This window comes from Anolis sagrei, chromosome 3, assembly GCF_037176765.1.
Source record: "Anolis sagrei isolate rAnoSag1 chromosome 3, rAnoSag1.mat, whole genome shotgun sequence".
Classification (NCBI taxonomy): domain Eukaryota; kingdom Metazoa; phylum Chordata; class Lepidosauria; order Squamata; family Dactyloidae; genus Anolis; species Anolis sagrei.
Window position 1 is genome coordinate 196453829 of NC_090023.1, and position 17010 is coordinate 196470838.

The 17010-nt window shown below is 38.3% G+C and overlaps 1 protein-coding gene across 1 annotated transcript in view; it reads left to right on the top strand.

Annotated features, from left to right (window-relative positions):
• The window catches only part of ADAM12 (ADAM metallopeptidase domain 12), a 288191-nt gene that overhangs the window by 169640 nt on the left and 101541 nt on the right, over positions 1–17010 (top strand). The window contains exons 6-8 of the mRNA XM_060768619.2: positions 9173–9356; positions 12358–12423; positions 16628–16699. Of these exons, the coding sequence (XP_060624602.2) occupies positions 9173–9356; positions 12358–12423; positions 16628–16699 (322 nt within the window). The remainder of the gene's footprint in view (positions 1–9172; positions 9357–12357; positions 12424–16627; positions 16700–17010) is intronic.

Genomic DNA, 17010 nt, shown 5'->3' on the forward strand with positions numbered 1-17010 from the left:
GTACGACATGATCAAAGTCTCATCCAAAAATCCTCTCAGCTATGTAATTCCTTCAACCCCAAGGATGCAAAACAGTAACAGCTATCGAGTTTCATGTTATTGAAGCACTGAATCTGCAGGTTGTTTTAATCTAAATTGTAAAGTTGCTATCCAAGGTGCTGAACCTACTGAACTGCATAGAGCTGAGGAATTTGGGTAAGCCTTTTCAAGATTCAGCCCAAAACTCTATTAACATGGAACTAGCCAGGCATCACTAAAGCTGACTTTTGAAGAATGATGGTTCTAACAAGTCGCACTAACATTTTTCTTACTTAGAGAGGGATAAGCAATAGGGATCATGTGGAAATAATGCATCTGATGAACCGGGCTGTTAATCTACCTATATACATAATAAAAAAGAAAATGTTTATATGTGTGCATGGCTGGGGTGCCCACTTACACAGACAGGCTCCCATATTCACAAACAGCTATGATCCCCACCTATGAAAAGCCACCAGAGGCCTTCCCTTCAAAGACATTGCAGGTTACAGTGTGCGCCACAAACACCTAAAAGAGCCTTTCCAATGTTCTCCACAAACACAATACTGCCCACCACCCAAGTGAAGGCTTTCATTCATTGACAATTTTTTCCTCCACCACAGATATCCCAGTGTTTCTAACTCTCTCCATTAGTGTGCAACTTGCATGACCTCACCCACTGCCTCTCCCATAGCTATTTCCTATTCTTTTCAGCAAACAGAGGAATTGATCAGTAACTGAACATACTAGAGAGGTTTGAGGAGAATTCACCATGTTTTATAGGAGTTGTAGGTACTGGGATGTATAGGCACTGGGATGTATCTTAGAGCATTCTGAACTCCACCAATGATGGACCTGGAACTAACTTGGTACACAGAACCCCCGTGACCAACAAAAATATATGGAGGTCTTTGGAGGGATTTATAGGGTTACTCGAGGGGTTTGGGGGGAATTGACCTTCCTTTCTGGGAGTTGTAGTTCATCCACAACCAGGGAAACTGTGACCTCCACTGATGATGGACCTGGACCAAACTTGGCACACAATCCTCATGACCAACTGAACCTACTGGAGAGGATTGAGGGGACTGACTCACCATAGCTATAGTTGTAGTTTACTCCCACCGATCAAGCAGACTTGCCCCACATAACAAACTTTAAGTGCTGATGGAATTTCTCGGGGTTAACATGGCATGGTGTGAGTTGTAGTTCACCCACAACATTATGCATTTTGTACAATTAAAATTTTGACTTTTTATTTTGGTACCCAAGCTAGTACCAAATAAAACTGGTTAGTCTTTAAAATGAAGCTATAGTATGTGGTTTTCTTAATGTAATAGACTAACACAACTATCCCATCCCCATGTTCCAGAAATCGAAGAAAAGATAGCCACAAGATCATTAGGAGCATATTGTACATTTTTCCATTCTATTATTATGTTGGAATATTTACAACTGAAAACACAGCCTTTTATAAAGATATCAATATTTTATAAAGGTATCAATATCTCTCTTTAAAAATACAATAGAGAGCTTGGCCAGTTAGATCATGAGATAAGATCTGATAATTGTATGTGAGCCCATAAAAAGCTTCCAATCAGCTTGAATTCTTTTTGCCCTGAACGCTGCATATTTTCAAGACTACACCCTCTTATTCAACTGGAGAAGCAATTCCTTTTTGCTTAGAAAAGAAGCTAGTATTGTGTACTAAGTATCAGTAGCACATAGCTGTTTGGGCTCAGGAATCAAAGAAAGTCTTATACAGCTCAAAGCTTTTGGCAATATGGCAGTAATTACATAAGCTGGAATGCAGCCACTTTACAAAAGCAGTAGGAATTAATACTGTTTATTCCTAAAGATGCTTTCTGTGGAGAATCCAGTTAAGCCTTGTAACACCCCATTGAGAAAGCTAAGTGTTATCCCCGTCGTGCAGAAGGGGAGGCAGGTGTGGTGTAGAGAGGTGATTTGCACTACACTGCAGAACACTAGAGTGGTAGGTTCTTGCAAGGAGTGAAGCTTTCTTGGTAGCTAAAGCATATGAAATACTAAACTCAGAACAGCAGTTCCCCAATTTATTTCTTATTTATTTATTTGGTTTCCATCTCACTTTTCTCACAGTACATGATCTTTTGCCCAGAGCCAGTTAAGGGCAGAGCCAGACTAGGCACATACACAATGAGCCGACAACTTACTGAAACGTACAGCCTCCTCTATGCTAGTCATCTTCCCAAGAATCAGTGTGCTATCTTTGTAACTCTCTGGGCATTTGACAAGTCTGCAGCTGAGGGAGGTGGGCCTTTAATTGTGTGGATGCTGTGTATCATAAAATAATAGAGTTGGAAGAGACCACATGGGCCCCCTAGTCTAACCCCCTGCCATGCAGTGAAAGTACAATCAAAGTGCCCCCGACAGATGGCAATCCAGCGTCTCTTTAAAGGTCTCTAAGGAAGGAGCTTCCACCAGACTCCGAGGCAAAGAGTTCTACTGTTGAACAGTTCATATGGTCAGGAAGTTCTTCCTAATGTTCAGGTGGAATTTTCTTTCTTTTAATTTGAACCCATTGCTCCAAGTCCTGGTCTCCAGAGCAGCAGAAAATAAGCCTGCTCCTTCTTCCTTATGAAAGCCTTTCAAATATTTCAACATGGCTGTCATATCTCCTCTCATCCCCAGCTCTTTAGGAAGCTCCTCATAGGGCATGGGCTCCAGACCTTTGATTATTTTAGTTGCCCTCCTCTGGACACATTCCAGCTTGTCAATATCTCTCTTAATTGTGGTGCCCAGAAATTGATACAGTATTTCAGGTGAGCTTTGACCAAAGCAGAATGAAGAGGCACCATGACCCTCGATCTAAACACTATACTCCTTTTGATGCAGCCCAAAATCCCATTGGCTTTTGAAGCTGTTGGCTCATGTTCAGCTTGTTGTCTTCTAAGACTCCAAGATCTTTTTCACCTGTACTGTTGCCAAGCCAGGTGTCACTCATCCTGTATGTGTGTCTTTCATTTTTTTCTGCCTAATTGAGGTATCCTATACTTCTCCTTGTTGAAATTCATTTAGTTAGTTTTGGCCTAGCTCTCTAATCTGTTGAGGTCATTTTGAATTCTGATCCTGTCTTCTGGAGTATTAGCTTTCCTTCCCAATAGGGTGAAATCTGCAAACTTGATAAGCATGCCCTCTAAACTTTCACCCAAGTCATGAATAAAAATGTTGAACAGTACAGGGCCCAGGACCGAAATCTGCTGTACTCCACTAGTCAAGTCACTTTTTTCCAGGATGAATAGTAACCATTGATGAGCACTCTTTGGGTTTGGTCGCTTAATCAATTACAAATCCACCTAACAGTAGGATTATCTAGCCCACATTTCACTATTTTGTTTGCAAGAAGATCATAAGAACCTTGTCAATGGCCTTAATTGGATCAAGATATGCTACATCAGTGGTTCTCAACCTGTGGGTCCCCAGATGTTTTGACCTTCAATTCCCAGAAATCCTAACAGCTGGTAAACTGGCTGGGATTTCTGGGAGTTGTAGGCCAAAATACCTGGGGACCCACAGGTTGAGAACCACTGTGCTACATCTACAGCATTCTCTGCTTCTGTGAAGACCTATTTGACCCCAGTCTATACAGGGAACATATAAATTGGGGGTGTTTACCAGTGGTCCATAGAGGAGTCTTTAGGGGAATCTGTGAATTGGATACAAAAAGTATTTACCCCTTTTTCATTTTATTCTTATTACTTGGACATTTATCCAAGGGGGATGAAATTGTTTGTTCAGACTGTGCTATTAAGGTATACTGTACATGGTTAAGTAACATTGAGTCAACATCAGTGCTGTGTTGTGGGTATGGCTCACAGAATTCTAGATAATTCCTGTGTTCTCTGCCATACAGGAATAAAGAGCTCAAGCAATCCTGGAAGTTGACATTCCAACTCCTGTTTAAAGATCACTAAAGAAGAAAAGTCCACCTCCCTCTAAGGCAGTTTATTTCACTGTCCAGTAGCTCCTATAATAAAGATATTCCTCCTAATGTTTAAATTGAATTGAAATCCAATCATTTCTAGTCTCTGACATAGCAGAAATTTGCTCCATCTTTTACATATCCATTCAGATTTTTAAGGATGGCTATCATGCCACTCCTGAGTCTTCTTTCCTCCAAGGCCATTGCTTTCATAAATTACCAAAAGAATCCATAACTCAAAAAGGGTTGAAAACTGCTGATATAAAGGATCCTCCGAAATTTCACCATCATTCAGTATTAGATTACTTTCTACCTGCTAACCCCATGTTTTAACCTCATTGAAATGATCTGTTTCATCATTATATGAAGCATATACGGTTATTGTACAGCCATATTCGTTCTAATTAATCAAGTTCTGACCTTATTTATCCCAGGCTTGTTGTATTTGAGTGTGCTGCCATTCAGTGCCCTCATCTATCACTTCCCGCTGGTTTTACAATCACCTAAACCAGGTATTGGCAACTGTGTTAGGCCTGAGGCCCCGTGTAGACTATGCTCCTGCAGCAAATTTCTCCATATTTTTCTGCAGTCACATTCAAAACAGCATCGCTTCCTGCTATCATTTTGAGAGGACCTCTAGAGTGAAATTGAAATATTTGGGGTAGGTCAGGGTCCCGGAGTGCTGATAGGAGGGAATTTCACATTCTCATGCATTTGGGAAGCTTTCTGCATGTTTTGGGGTCAAAATTGTGAGAAAATCCTGCCATTTTTTTAAAAAAATGGGGGGGGGGGAGTGACTGGCAGGGGCAAACTACAAGAGCAGCAAAAATGAGGTCCAGGAGCTGCATACGGTTGATCACAATATGCCCCATAGTGACATAAATAAGAGACATTTTTCAACAGTGCAGAACAGTGGCTACATAGGAATATCTAGTTAACTAGGAGTGAAGACTCTATTTACCCTTTCATATTTTGCAGCAGAGGACTGAAATAGCTTCCTTGTTTTCTGTTTATTGATAGCTTTATCTTTTCCTTTGTCAAAGGCTCTTGGGTTGGGACTCATGGCTTCTTGCCAGAAACATTTATATACTTGGATGAGCCCTTAGATGTCACTTAGATTGAGAGACGTTAACTCAGGGGTCCTCAAACTAAGGCCCGGGGGCCAGATACGGCCTTCCAAGATCATTTACTTGCCCTCGCTCGGGGTCAACCTAAGACTGAAACAACTTGAAAGCACACAACAGCAACAACAACAATCCTATCTCTTCAGCCAAAAACAAGCCCACACTTTCCATTGAAATACTAATAAGCTTATATTTATTAAAACTGTTCTTCATTTTAATTATTGTATTGTTTTAAAGTGTTGGGTTTTTTTGCACTACAACTAAGATATGTGCAGTGTGCATAGGAATTCATTCATGTTTTTTTCACATTATAATCCGGCCCTCCAACAGTTTGAGGGACTGTGACCTGGCCCTCTGTTTAAAAAGTTTGTGAACCCTTGCGTTAAGTAGTCTGAGGTTATGTAGTCTGAAGTTACCCACTTAACTCTAAGGATAATTACAGCTTTAATCCTGTGTCCCTGGTCTAAATCCACAAGCTACCCTACCTCTTGTTTGTCAGTATGTGATTGGAGAGACATGTTTTACATCAACCCTCTCTTTCAATTTATTCCCTCTCACCTGCTGACATTTGTTCACTTGTTCATGCTTTTTCAAAAGCTTCTGCATGAAGTTGTTCACAGTATATCAAGTGAGCAATTCCAAATCGAAACATTCAAAACATAAAATGGCAAATATCAATCTGTGCCAGTCAGTCGATACGTACGTGATGGCAATAAATCACACTATAGCAGTGTAAAACAATTGGTTCGAGTTCAGACTTTTGATCTCCTTCTTGTTTTTTCTGTCAGAAACACCATATTCATAGCAGGGCTTCTAATCGCATTAAAAGATAAGTCGTGACCTTTCAATGGGAGTCAAATAGTAGGGTTCTACTAGACAGAACTCTGCTTAGTCTTCCATCCCATAAGAGTTGCTTTGGTCTATACGCCCCTCCCCCTGCACAATTTAGTGGCCGATGGAGGGCATTGGGAGAAGCATCCAAGTGTTTCCCTATAGTTGTATGCATACCAAAGGTATCTTCCAAGCCCACCAACACTCTACAGGCAACAGGTGAACTTTGAGGAGATAAGATTCAATGTGCATGGAAGGTGGTGAATTCCTTCCTTTGTAACAATTAAGAGAGAAAGAGACCAGTCATAATTTACTGAATGTGTGTATCATGCCAACTTTATCATCTTAGGGGCAAATCAGTCATGTTGTTGTTGTTGTTGTTGTTGTTGTTGTTGTTGTTGCTGTTGTGTGTCATCAAATTGTTTCCAACTTATAACAAGCCTAAGGCAGAACCTATCACAGGGTTTTCTTAGCAAGAAATGTTCAGAGGTGGATTGCCTTTTCCTTCCTGTATTTGCCATGGCCGAACAAGGATTGAAACCCTGGTCTTGTAGTCCATTGTGCAAACCATGCTGGCTCTAAAGGGATCATATAACAATAGAATTCAAAGGGAGACAGACAACTGAATTGCCTCATTGAACTATGTAATCACTTGTAAACAACACAAAATGGGCCAGATTTTCTAATCCACATTAAATTATTGTAGAGATATAGTGAAGAGTACAAAGAGAGAGGGAAGAAAGGAAGGAAGTCCACTAATATGTGAAGCATTCAAGGAATTCAGTATCACAAACAGGGCAACCTAGAGATCAAGAACATTGGTGGATATGATGCAGGAAGTCCTATTTAGGCTAAATCCAGGTTACCCAAGGAACCATATCTTTCCCCATAAACCAATACAAAGATCCTTTGGGGGGTGTCATTTCTTTTGGCATGTTTGGTGGGTAGATGTAATAGTGTCTTCTTTATGGCTGCATTCATATTCTGGAAATCTTTCCTTGGGAGATTAGGCTGGATCAGTCTTTATTGGCAGATAAAGACAATTTAATATTATTATTTATTATTCCAGGAGGCTTTGGAGAATTGATTTTTTTAGCAAGCCAAGTGTTCTTTTAGTATCTTATATTACTTTTTGTAATTTGTTATGTAATGGCTTTGGAATGGGGCCCATTGTAAGCCGTCCTGAGTCCCCCTTCGGGGGTTGAGAAGGACGGGATAGAAATGTGAGAAATGCGAGAAATTTTTATTGTTTGCTTTTAAGTCAATATTTTTAATGGCATTAATTCTATACATAATTTACTACTATTCAAGTCATGAATTTTGTATATTTTTGTTACATTAATGTTTACATGTCATTCTTCAGTCCCAGCTTTGGGGAAAATAAAATAATAGAATAAAAGAAGTTTCAAATTCTGAAGAAGACCATGTGTTAAGCATGAACATGTGCATAATGTGTTAGAAAATAAACGGATTTTAAACATATGAGTAGGCTGATGTTTCTGATTCTCATTTTAGGCCACAATAATGAGAAGTTAGATTTTTACTCACTTAGCAAGATATAGCAAGTGGAAATGAAGAATCAGAAACATGTGCCACGTCTGCTTTGCTTTCCCACTCAATGTTTACTAGAGTGGGCAAACTTCAGGCTTGTGGGATCTACTATATTTTAATTAGAATCCAAGCTTTAACTAGAAGCAATGAGATCCAGATGGAAAATGCTGAACCCAGGAATTTGTTTTGAATCCTCAAACAGAACCCACACTGTTTTCCTTCTGTACAGAAAGTAACTCCCAGTTCCTCAGAACTCTTTATTTCAGCAAAATAATTTAGAAAAGAATGAGATGGTGGTGTTGTAACTACTATTGTTAAAATATTGTGTGTCAGAAATCCCTTCACATCTACAGCAAATCTCCCAAAGTTCTACAACTCTTTGCCATTCTATCTTCTCTTCACCACATACACAACTCAATCAGTATATAGATGGCACTGCAGCAATTTCATGTTTTTATAGTATGGCCTAGCATTCAAGGTACTGTGTAGTATTCAATATGTCTGTCTGTCTGAATGAGAGTAGGGGGATTTATTGTTGTAGCTCATGCTCCCAGTACAAAATTTGGCAGATGATGAAGCACTTATACGCTAACTTAATGTACATTTAGCTTACAAAGCACTATATATGTATTGTATTGTATTTATTTAGAACATTTATATCCAGTCCTATTCTCGACCTCCGAAGAGGGACTCAGGGCAGCTACAAGCAAGCAACCATTCGATGCCAATACAATATAAAAACAGCAATAAAATACACAATTACATAAAATAATTATAAATATACATTAAAAACATTAAAAGCAAGCAAGCAACCATTCGATGCCAATACAGTATAAAAACAGCAATAAAATACACAATTACATAAAATAATTATAAATATACATTAAAAACAGTTCACAAGGTTTAAAACATCCTCCAAATCAGTCCAAATTACCATCCATAAAATCTCAACTTCACCAATAAAATCCGTCTGTACAGCAAACTGAAGAAATAAAAGAAGTAAGGTAGATCTCAGGACTTGTTTGTGCATTTCTGCAAAATGCAGCTATAACTTGGTTGTATATCACATGGCTTACACACAGAAGAATAATGGCTGGATTTCTTCATTTCAGTTACGAAATCAGAATCTAGAATTTCGGAGCTGTAACTACTCTACATTTAGACACAGTTGCAAATACCACCTGAAGTCCACCTTAAGCTTTAGGGAGTCACTCCAATTTATGGAAGCATGTTCTGCTAGCAATAGGGGCACGACAGGATGGTGTTTCCAACCATCTCTTGTACTCAATTGAGGGTGAACCAATCAGAAGCAGGACTCCAGTCATAATTCCTCATTGTACCAAAGATTGCTGGTGAAATAGGACTGGAAATGTCATCTTGCTGCTCTCCAATCTCTAGCAGAGCAAATCTCCATCACTTGTTGCAACTGCTGGCAGTTATGATAAATTTGGGGGCTGGGCTAGGAGATGATATTTAGCTACAATTTGTAAACTAAGTCATGGATGTAGGTTCTTATAGTGAGCTATGTGCTAAGATAACAATACAGAATTACAGCTTATGCCTCATTAGGGATTGTTAGCTATGATACACTTTCACGCTTACAAAGGATCTATCAGTTGGTTGCAAACTAAGCATAAAATGTATCTCAGCACCAGAAAAGAATGCATCATTTGTATCTTTTATGCCACAGGGGACTGATTTCATTTGAAGATAAAGCCTATATTTTAGAGCCTTTGGAAGGTGCTACAAATGAACATATAATTTACCGCGCAACGAGCCTGAAACTAGCCCCAGGTTCTTGTGGGCATCATCTCAACATCTCAGCTGTCACACTGGAGAATACTGTACAATCTATTCAGACATTTGCAAGTCGAGTAAGTGGAAACTATTTTTTTCTTTTGTGTTTTGGAAGCATTGTTATAAATTACTGTACCTATACAATTTTTTATTAAGTTCTAAATTAGAAAACAAATTCTGGCTAGTATCAAAGAATGCAATTTATGTGATAGAGTATATGCATGCTGTTTTGGACTATAATGAAAAGTTCTTCTCCAAAAATATGCTTGTGATTTATTGTTCTAAATTTATGTGACTATTTTCCATTATACGCCTTGTTAATTGAAACTACATGAGTATATCTATAAAAATGTTGTATCTACCATTTTGCTGATAAAAATACTGCAATGAAATTTCAAGCAGATGGTCTGAGTTTCTGTTGCAACTAGAATAGGATTCAGATTTTTTTTTCTCTTCGGGCATTACAATCTCAGTAACATGCTAATTTGAAACCTCCCTGTCTGACCTACCAAAACCATAGTCAAGACTGTCATTTTGCTGGCTACCATGTTGTGATACTGCCATGTTGCCAAATCTGTCTCAGAAACTCTAGAATGAGACATTAATTGGTGAGATTGTACGTGCTTCTTCTGTTGACAATTCAGACAAGGAGTATTTTTTGTTGGTGGCAGAAGAATGATCATTTGATAGTACAGCATCTTTCTCCAACCTTAATTGCTGTTCCTCTGTTTGACATTAAATTCAATAAAAGTACTACAGTATGGTCCCTGTATCAATTGGGAATACTAGTACTTACTATTGAAACAGGAAATGTGGATAATAGCAAACTCTGTTGAAACAAATGACTTCCTCAGGAGGTTGCCATATAGCCACTCAGGAGGACCTAGAAAATACCTAGAGAGATATTTATCCAGGGTAACTCTAGGGTAATTTCCAGTGAAAGCTTACCATGGATTTGTCTGGACGCCCAGGAAAATTCCTAGAGATTACATATTTTATTAGTTGCTGGTAGGTGAAACTACAAGTACCGGTCCTGCAGATATGGGGCTCATACTGTATTTAGGAGACAATTAAATTTTATAGTGAGGAAACAAGAACTTCTGGATGCTTTTTACAAAATGTGTCTGTATAATTTGCAAATGTGTTACGTATTTTCATTATTTCATTTTTCAAAAGAAATTACAGTTTTGGATGAATGAGAAAGTTGATTGAACTATGATACAAATTAGCTTCACTATGTAAGCAAAGAGAAGTGATAATTAGATATGTTTCAGGAACAAATGATCTGTCTACGAAAACTATTGCCTCAGGCAAGTCATAGGATAGATTAATAATGTTAATCAGATGTTCCAAGCTGAAGTTCCAACTAAAACTATTGTTTTATAGAAATACATTTTAATATGTATCTTTTATAGAAATACATTTTAATATGTATATTTATAGAATTTTTGCAATGTTTATGTGGTTTAATTATGCTGCAACTCACCTCAAGCCATGAGGAGAGATGGGTAAGAAATAACATTATTATTATTAGTCAATTGTGTATCTCTTGAAAATATTTTGTCCCATGTGTTTTTAGTTTCAGATACTTTAAGTAATTTTGGAATACAAAAACTACCATTTGGAACATGACACTGGAACATTTTTAAAAAGTAATTAATTGTAATTCTAAACATAACTATCCCAGAAAAAGTAATTAATTGTCATAGTTATAAAACTACATTCCATTAAAAATTCCAGATATTGTAAGCCCACCATATTAACTGGATCTTGGTGAATAAATAGTTATACAAGATCCATGTTGGAATTTAGAATAAGTTTTATGACTATTTTCTTTAATTAGGTCCCAGAGTACACAGAGGCGGCTCTAGGTAATTTTCAACGGTAAGCAAACAGTATTTTGGCGCCCCCCCCCCCCCAAAAAAAAACCAATCACTGATATATATTTTCTGTTCGACGTGGGAGTTCTGTGTGCCATATTTGATTCAATTCCATCATTGGTGGAGTTCAGAATGCTCTTTGATTGCAGGTGAACTATTCATCCAAGTAACTACAACTCGCATATGTCAAGGTCTATTTTCCTCCAAGAGCGCCCCTGGGCAAAATCAACTATACTGCAAATGCTTACTTTGCGTAATGGGTTGAGCCGCCCCTGAGAGTACATCTATTATTATTACATTATTCTCCGTGATGGATGGCTCAAGCAATTCAGACCTCTAAGGAAGCCTGCCATAGATGCAGGCGAAACGTCAGGAGAAATGCCTCTAGAACATGGCCATATAGCCCGAAAAAACCCACAAGAACTGAATTCTTTATATGTGTTCTTAAAAGTACATATTGAAGCTCTGGATTCTAGTAGCATACAACACAGAGTTCCATTGACCTTCACACAGAGTTCAAATTTACAAACAAAAGCCTATCAGAAAAAAGGACAAATATATACATACTGACACAAAAGAAAATCATGCGGTATTCAAATGGAAAACCAACCCGTCTGAAGACTCAAAACCTGGCTGAAGCTTCCTTTATCTCTGGATGGTAAAGGAGCATTAACAGATTTTAGTTTAGCTTAACCCATAAAGTGACAGCATTAAGCATGTGCCTCCATTACAGGCGTGATAGTTGGGGGGAAAAATATCAATTTCAAGCATACTAGGTGGGGGGGAAACTGTATAAAAGTATACTGACAGTGCATTGTTGGATCATAGTTTGAAGGTATGCTATACTGCCACATTGGTGGAGTTAAGTAGGTTTTGAGGCTGGATACAGAGACTTGAAAAGTTACTTTATTGTACTATAACAAAAAATCAATATCCATGCTGTAATCCAAAACAAAAAACAACCCTGTCTTCAATGCAAGGTCTGGATAGAGGTCTGCTTTCATACTGGGACCTTGTACACTGGTATTAGCTACTTGTAGACAACGTAGTAAAAAATGTAAATGATACATAAATATATTGCATATTTGTGTGGATATTTACATAGTTCGTAATATTATATTTGCAGAATTTTGTAAGAAATCGATATCTACAAGTCCAGCTCAATGCTAACTACCTGCATTTGATCTTTATTTGGTAGCACAAGAGGGACGCACTAAAATCCACCAAGTATGTGGAGCTCATTGTTGTTGCTGATAATCGAGAGGTAAGCAAAATCCAAAATTAAAACAGTAAAAATACGATGACATGAAATGGTGTGTATTTTCCGGTTGGATTATGAGTCATAAGTCAAAGTCAACTGGATGGCAATTAACCATAAAACAACAATGATGAATAATATTAGAGATGGAGGATGAGGATGAGATATATCAGTAATAGAACCTGTATGCAGAAGTTATGTAACATCTCCAGTTAAAATGATGTTAGGTAGCGAAGTTGGGTAATAGTTCTCCCTAAAACCCTTGGAGACCTATTAAACTATCTATAGTGTAAGAAAGTTCCATGTGTTTGTCTCTGCTGATTACTGGAATTTGAATTTTGCTTGCCAATAGCATCCTAGAGACCATTGCTGTGAACTTTTCTTTGTGTGTCACATTAAATGAGCCACTGAAATAAATCAAAATGCAACTCAATGCAAAGGTTATGAGTTGAAACTCTTTGTGTATGTACAGGACAGTTTTTGATTAAAGACAAATGGTTGAAATTGGAGAGAAGTCATGAAGATATTTATGAATGCCTACATCACTCATTTATTTTTCAAAAGAGACCTAATTTTATGGTCCTTTGAGTCCGGTTTTTGTTGTTAGTTGTTATTCAGAGCTTGCACAAATAAAGCCTGTATATGTTGAGAAATTATCTCTTGGTTTACTGTTGTTATACATGTAAGAGCTGCAAACTGATTTTGCAAATATACTCATGGGTGGTACATTTTCCTGAGGCTGTTGACCCATCCCTTAAATGCATCACTCTTGTAAACATGCTTCTTTTAAACACTGTATATTCAGAATGCAGTCTTCTTTACTGAGAAATTCTCCATGAATTCCACTTTTTACATACTTGCTACAGTATACCACAAATCCCTGATTTCTGAAAGTTGTAAGAACTAGAGACGTTGCTTTTTCAAATTCCTTATACATGAAGGAAGTGGAGTGAAAAACAGAGACTTTGCATTTATAGTACTAATCTCAAAAGGGACCCCATCACATTGATGAGGGCAGTGGGGAGATTTGCCAGCTTCCATGGCGAATCAGAGGGGCAATTCCAGCACCCCACATACCCCCTGTAGGGGTTCAGCCTGTGATTGTCTGTTTGCCACAGGTTTTAAAAGAAAATGATCATGATCAGGACTCTTCAGAGGTTCCCATGTCTGACTTTAATGATCAGGTTTCTATTGATTCTCAGGGGTTTGTGAATGCAGATGATGGCCTAGAAAATGCAGATAGCCAGAGTGAAACTGAGGACTCTGGGATCATTGGTTCCCAAGGCAAAGATGTCTTGAGACAGCCTGATGTGAAACAGGCTGAGGACGAACCGTCAAGGTTAGATAGTGATAGCAAAAAGAATGTACTAATGAGCAAACCGGAGGAGGCAATCTTTGATCGCAAAGGGCAAATCTATCATGATCGCCACCTCGACTTAGGGAGGAGGCGTTCAACAAGATTAAGAGAAAGAAGGGGTTTGGGAGAGGTTTCCCAAGCGAAACAGAATGCTTTTGCCATGGCTTTCTGAATAAATATAGGGCCTGTGAATCCATGCTCTTCAGAGAGTCTAACATTTAGCTTTCATGCCTGCTTCATGCCTTTTGTTTCATGCTGAGACTCATGTAATATCTTGCTCCAGATTCATGTTCATGCTGAGATTCTTGTAAGTGTTGTATCCTGATTTCAAGTTCCTGCATTTGGTTTTGTTCAAGTTTGCTCCTGATTCTTCAAGGAACTTTGTTTTGCAACCTTTTGGACTAAAGAGCTATTTCCTATGGACTTGATTAATTGGACTTTGGGACTATCCTGTTCTTCTGATGTAGACTTTGCTGGATGATCGATCTTACATTGCCTATGATTTTTTCTCTTATTTCCTTTTTGATTGCCTTTTACCTTTTTGACACTTGCTATATTAATCTTCAATAAACTGCTTGCTTATTAAAGAACATTGGTGTGTTTGTGGGTTCAAAGGTGCTCATCACAGCCTTGGTGTACAACACTCCCTTGCCCGCAGTGACACATCCCAATCACACATGGGGAAGTGTTGCCAGATGGCTTCTCCCTGAGCTGGTCCTGGTGTTCTAACAGAACATAGGAAACCTCTTGTGTTCTGGGCAAAGCACTGTAGAACGCTTGCACCAGTTGGGTGAGCGTGCATTGTTTGATGGGCATCAAGGGGCTCCATCAATCAATTGTGTTGCAAGCATCCTATGATGCTTGCAGCCACACTTGTGATGAAGTCATAGCTCACATGCTCTTACCATGTTTACCAGATTTCTCTTGGCCATGCCTAACAGCCCATTTCTGCATGAATCTTGGAAATCATTGGTTTATTGGGTGTCTACATAATTATGCTTTTTATTATTTTAACTGCCATGGCTCAGTCTTATAGACTTTTGGGATTTGTAGTTTGGTCAAAATATTCAGTGCCAGATTGCCCCAATGCTATAGTTAGGGGAAGTACACTAGGATTTCACAGGTAGGAGCCATCACAAATGGTATCAAATTGCTATAATTATGGTGCACTCTTTTTTATATACAGTGCACCCTCATACAGCAACCAGAAATCTATAAAGAAAACCTTGATTCGACAAAAGCTTTCAGTTAAAATTTTGGTCGCATTCATATTATTAACTGTGATAGGAGGCATAGTGCTTCTTCCATGTGTCTGATTTTTCCAATGGACTGGTCTTGCCAAAAATACCATCTGGAGATTTTATGAAATCCAGAATATTATCCTGTAACTTCTTTAAGGATAATGGGTAATTTGGGGAAATAGAGAAACAAAGCAAGTGTTGACATAACTCCCCTCCCCAAGCCTGGAAGCTGTTTGAAGCATGAGTTTGGTAAACATATCACAATTCTAGGTGCAGCAAAATAATGCTAGGTTTTCACCCCTTTACATGCAAACAAAAATATGCATGCCAGCTGTCCTATTTGGCAGGGATAGTCCCGATTAATCTTCTTTTATCCCACTTTTTAAATATCTCTATTTTTCTCCTCTTTCTTTCCATCTTTATTCTCAGCTTACATCAATTGCTGCAAAATTAGATTGTAGGGTTGCCGTGAGTTTTCCGGGCTGTATGGTCATGTTCCAGAAGCATTTTCTCCTGACATTTCACCTACATCTATGGTAGGCATCCTCAGAGATTGTGAGATCACAATGTCTGAGGATGTCTGCCATAGATGTGGGTGAAATATCAGGAGAGATTGCTTCTGGAACATGGCCACACAGCCCTGAAAACTCACAGCAACCCAGTGATCTCGGCCATGAAAGCCTTCAGCAACACAATTAGGTTGTACTCAGCTCAGCACAGAGGAGCAGAGAGGGCAAAATCTTGCTTTTCCCTGTAGACTCAGGCAAAAGCAAACTGTTGCAGCCTCTACTAATGCTCTACCTCACGAATAACTTCTGCCATCTTGACCACACTCTTATGTTAGACGGACACATGTCCCTGTTTACAATTGTGAAACATTGAAGGGTATAGTGTATGGTGTCTTCCAAATATATTTAAACAGACATTGTCCATGAATTTGATGGACATGAATTTTGGATGCTTGGGCCTGATATGCATTATTTATTATTGCTCAATGCCCAGAAAGACTCTTACTGGCCAGGTTAAACTGGATTTGTGGTATTGGTTCTTTAGAAGTAGTTTGCTGATTAGTGAATTAAGCAGCACATCCTACATTTCTGAATGTTTACAAAAGAGCTTGAAAACAAATTAGTAAGGCAGAATATTGAAAGCTCAATTTACTGAAGCAAAAATGACAAACTTTGTTTTGAAATATTTTGCAACTTGCATTTTCTCCCATTACTAAGTAACAAAATTCATCTCTTGGAAACCAGAATTGCTTCCCCCCCCCCCCCCGCCCCCCCATAATATCTGTGGCACAGTGACAGCTAAAATGAGTGCAATTTCTTTTAGTGCATTTGAACAAATTTTGTGTCTCATCTCAGTACATTAAGGACTTTCCTTACTTACTGTTTTCTCTTTACACAGTCACATATTACAAAATAAATATATCAAAGCAAATTTTGAAAAAAAAACTGTATTTATTTATTTATTTATGACATTTATATGCCACACTTCTCACCATGAAGGTAACTCAGAGTGGCTTACAAGTAATATGTAAATACAATATATTATGCTATTGCCATACCACAATATTAGCATTATATATTACTAAATTCAGGATTTGTTCTAGTTTCAGAGACAAGGCAAGGATCTGGAGAAAGTGAAGCTGAGACTGATAGAAATGGCAAACTATGTGGATAAGGTAAGGTATTTGAATGGAACAAAATTTCACTTTCGTTCTTAAACAATGCACTCCAGCTCTTGCTGAAGTCAGTCCACACTGATAATGTACTGCAGTGTACAAAAGTGGAAGTTAACTATCATAAGTAAATGAAATGCATTTTGATGGGGAATAAATCCAGAGATCAAATCCTGAAAGGCAGCTGATATCAGATGATTGTTCAGACTCAGGAGAGAAGAGTGAATGTCCAAAGCCCCCATCAAATGCAAATAAGAATTTTTCTGGGTCCATATAATAGTCAGCAGCATAGTCAAAATCTGCATTTTTTTTGT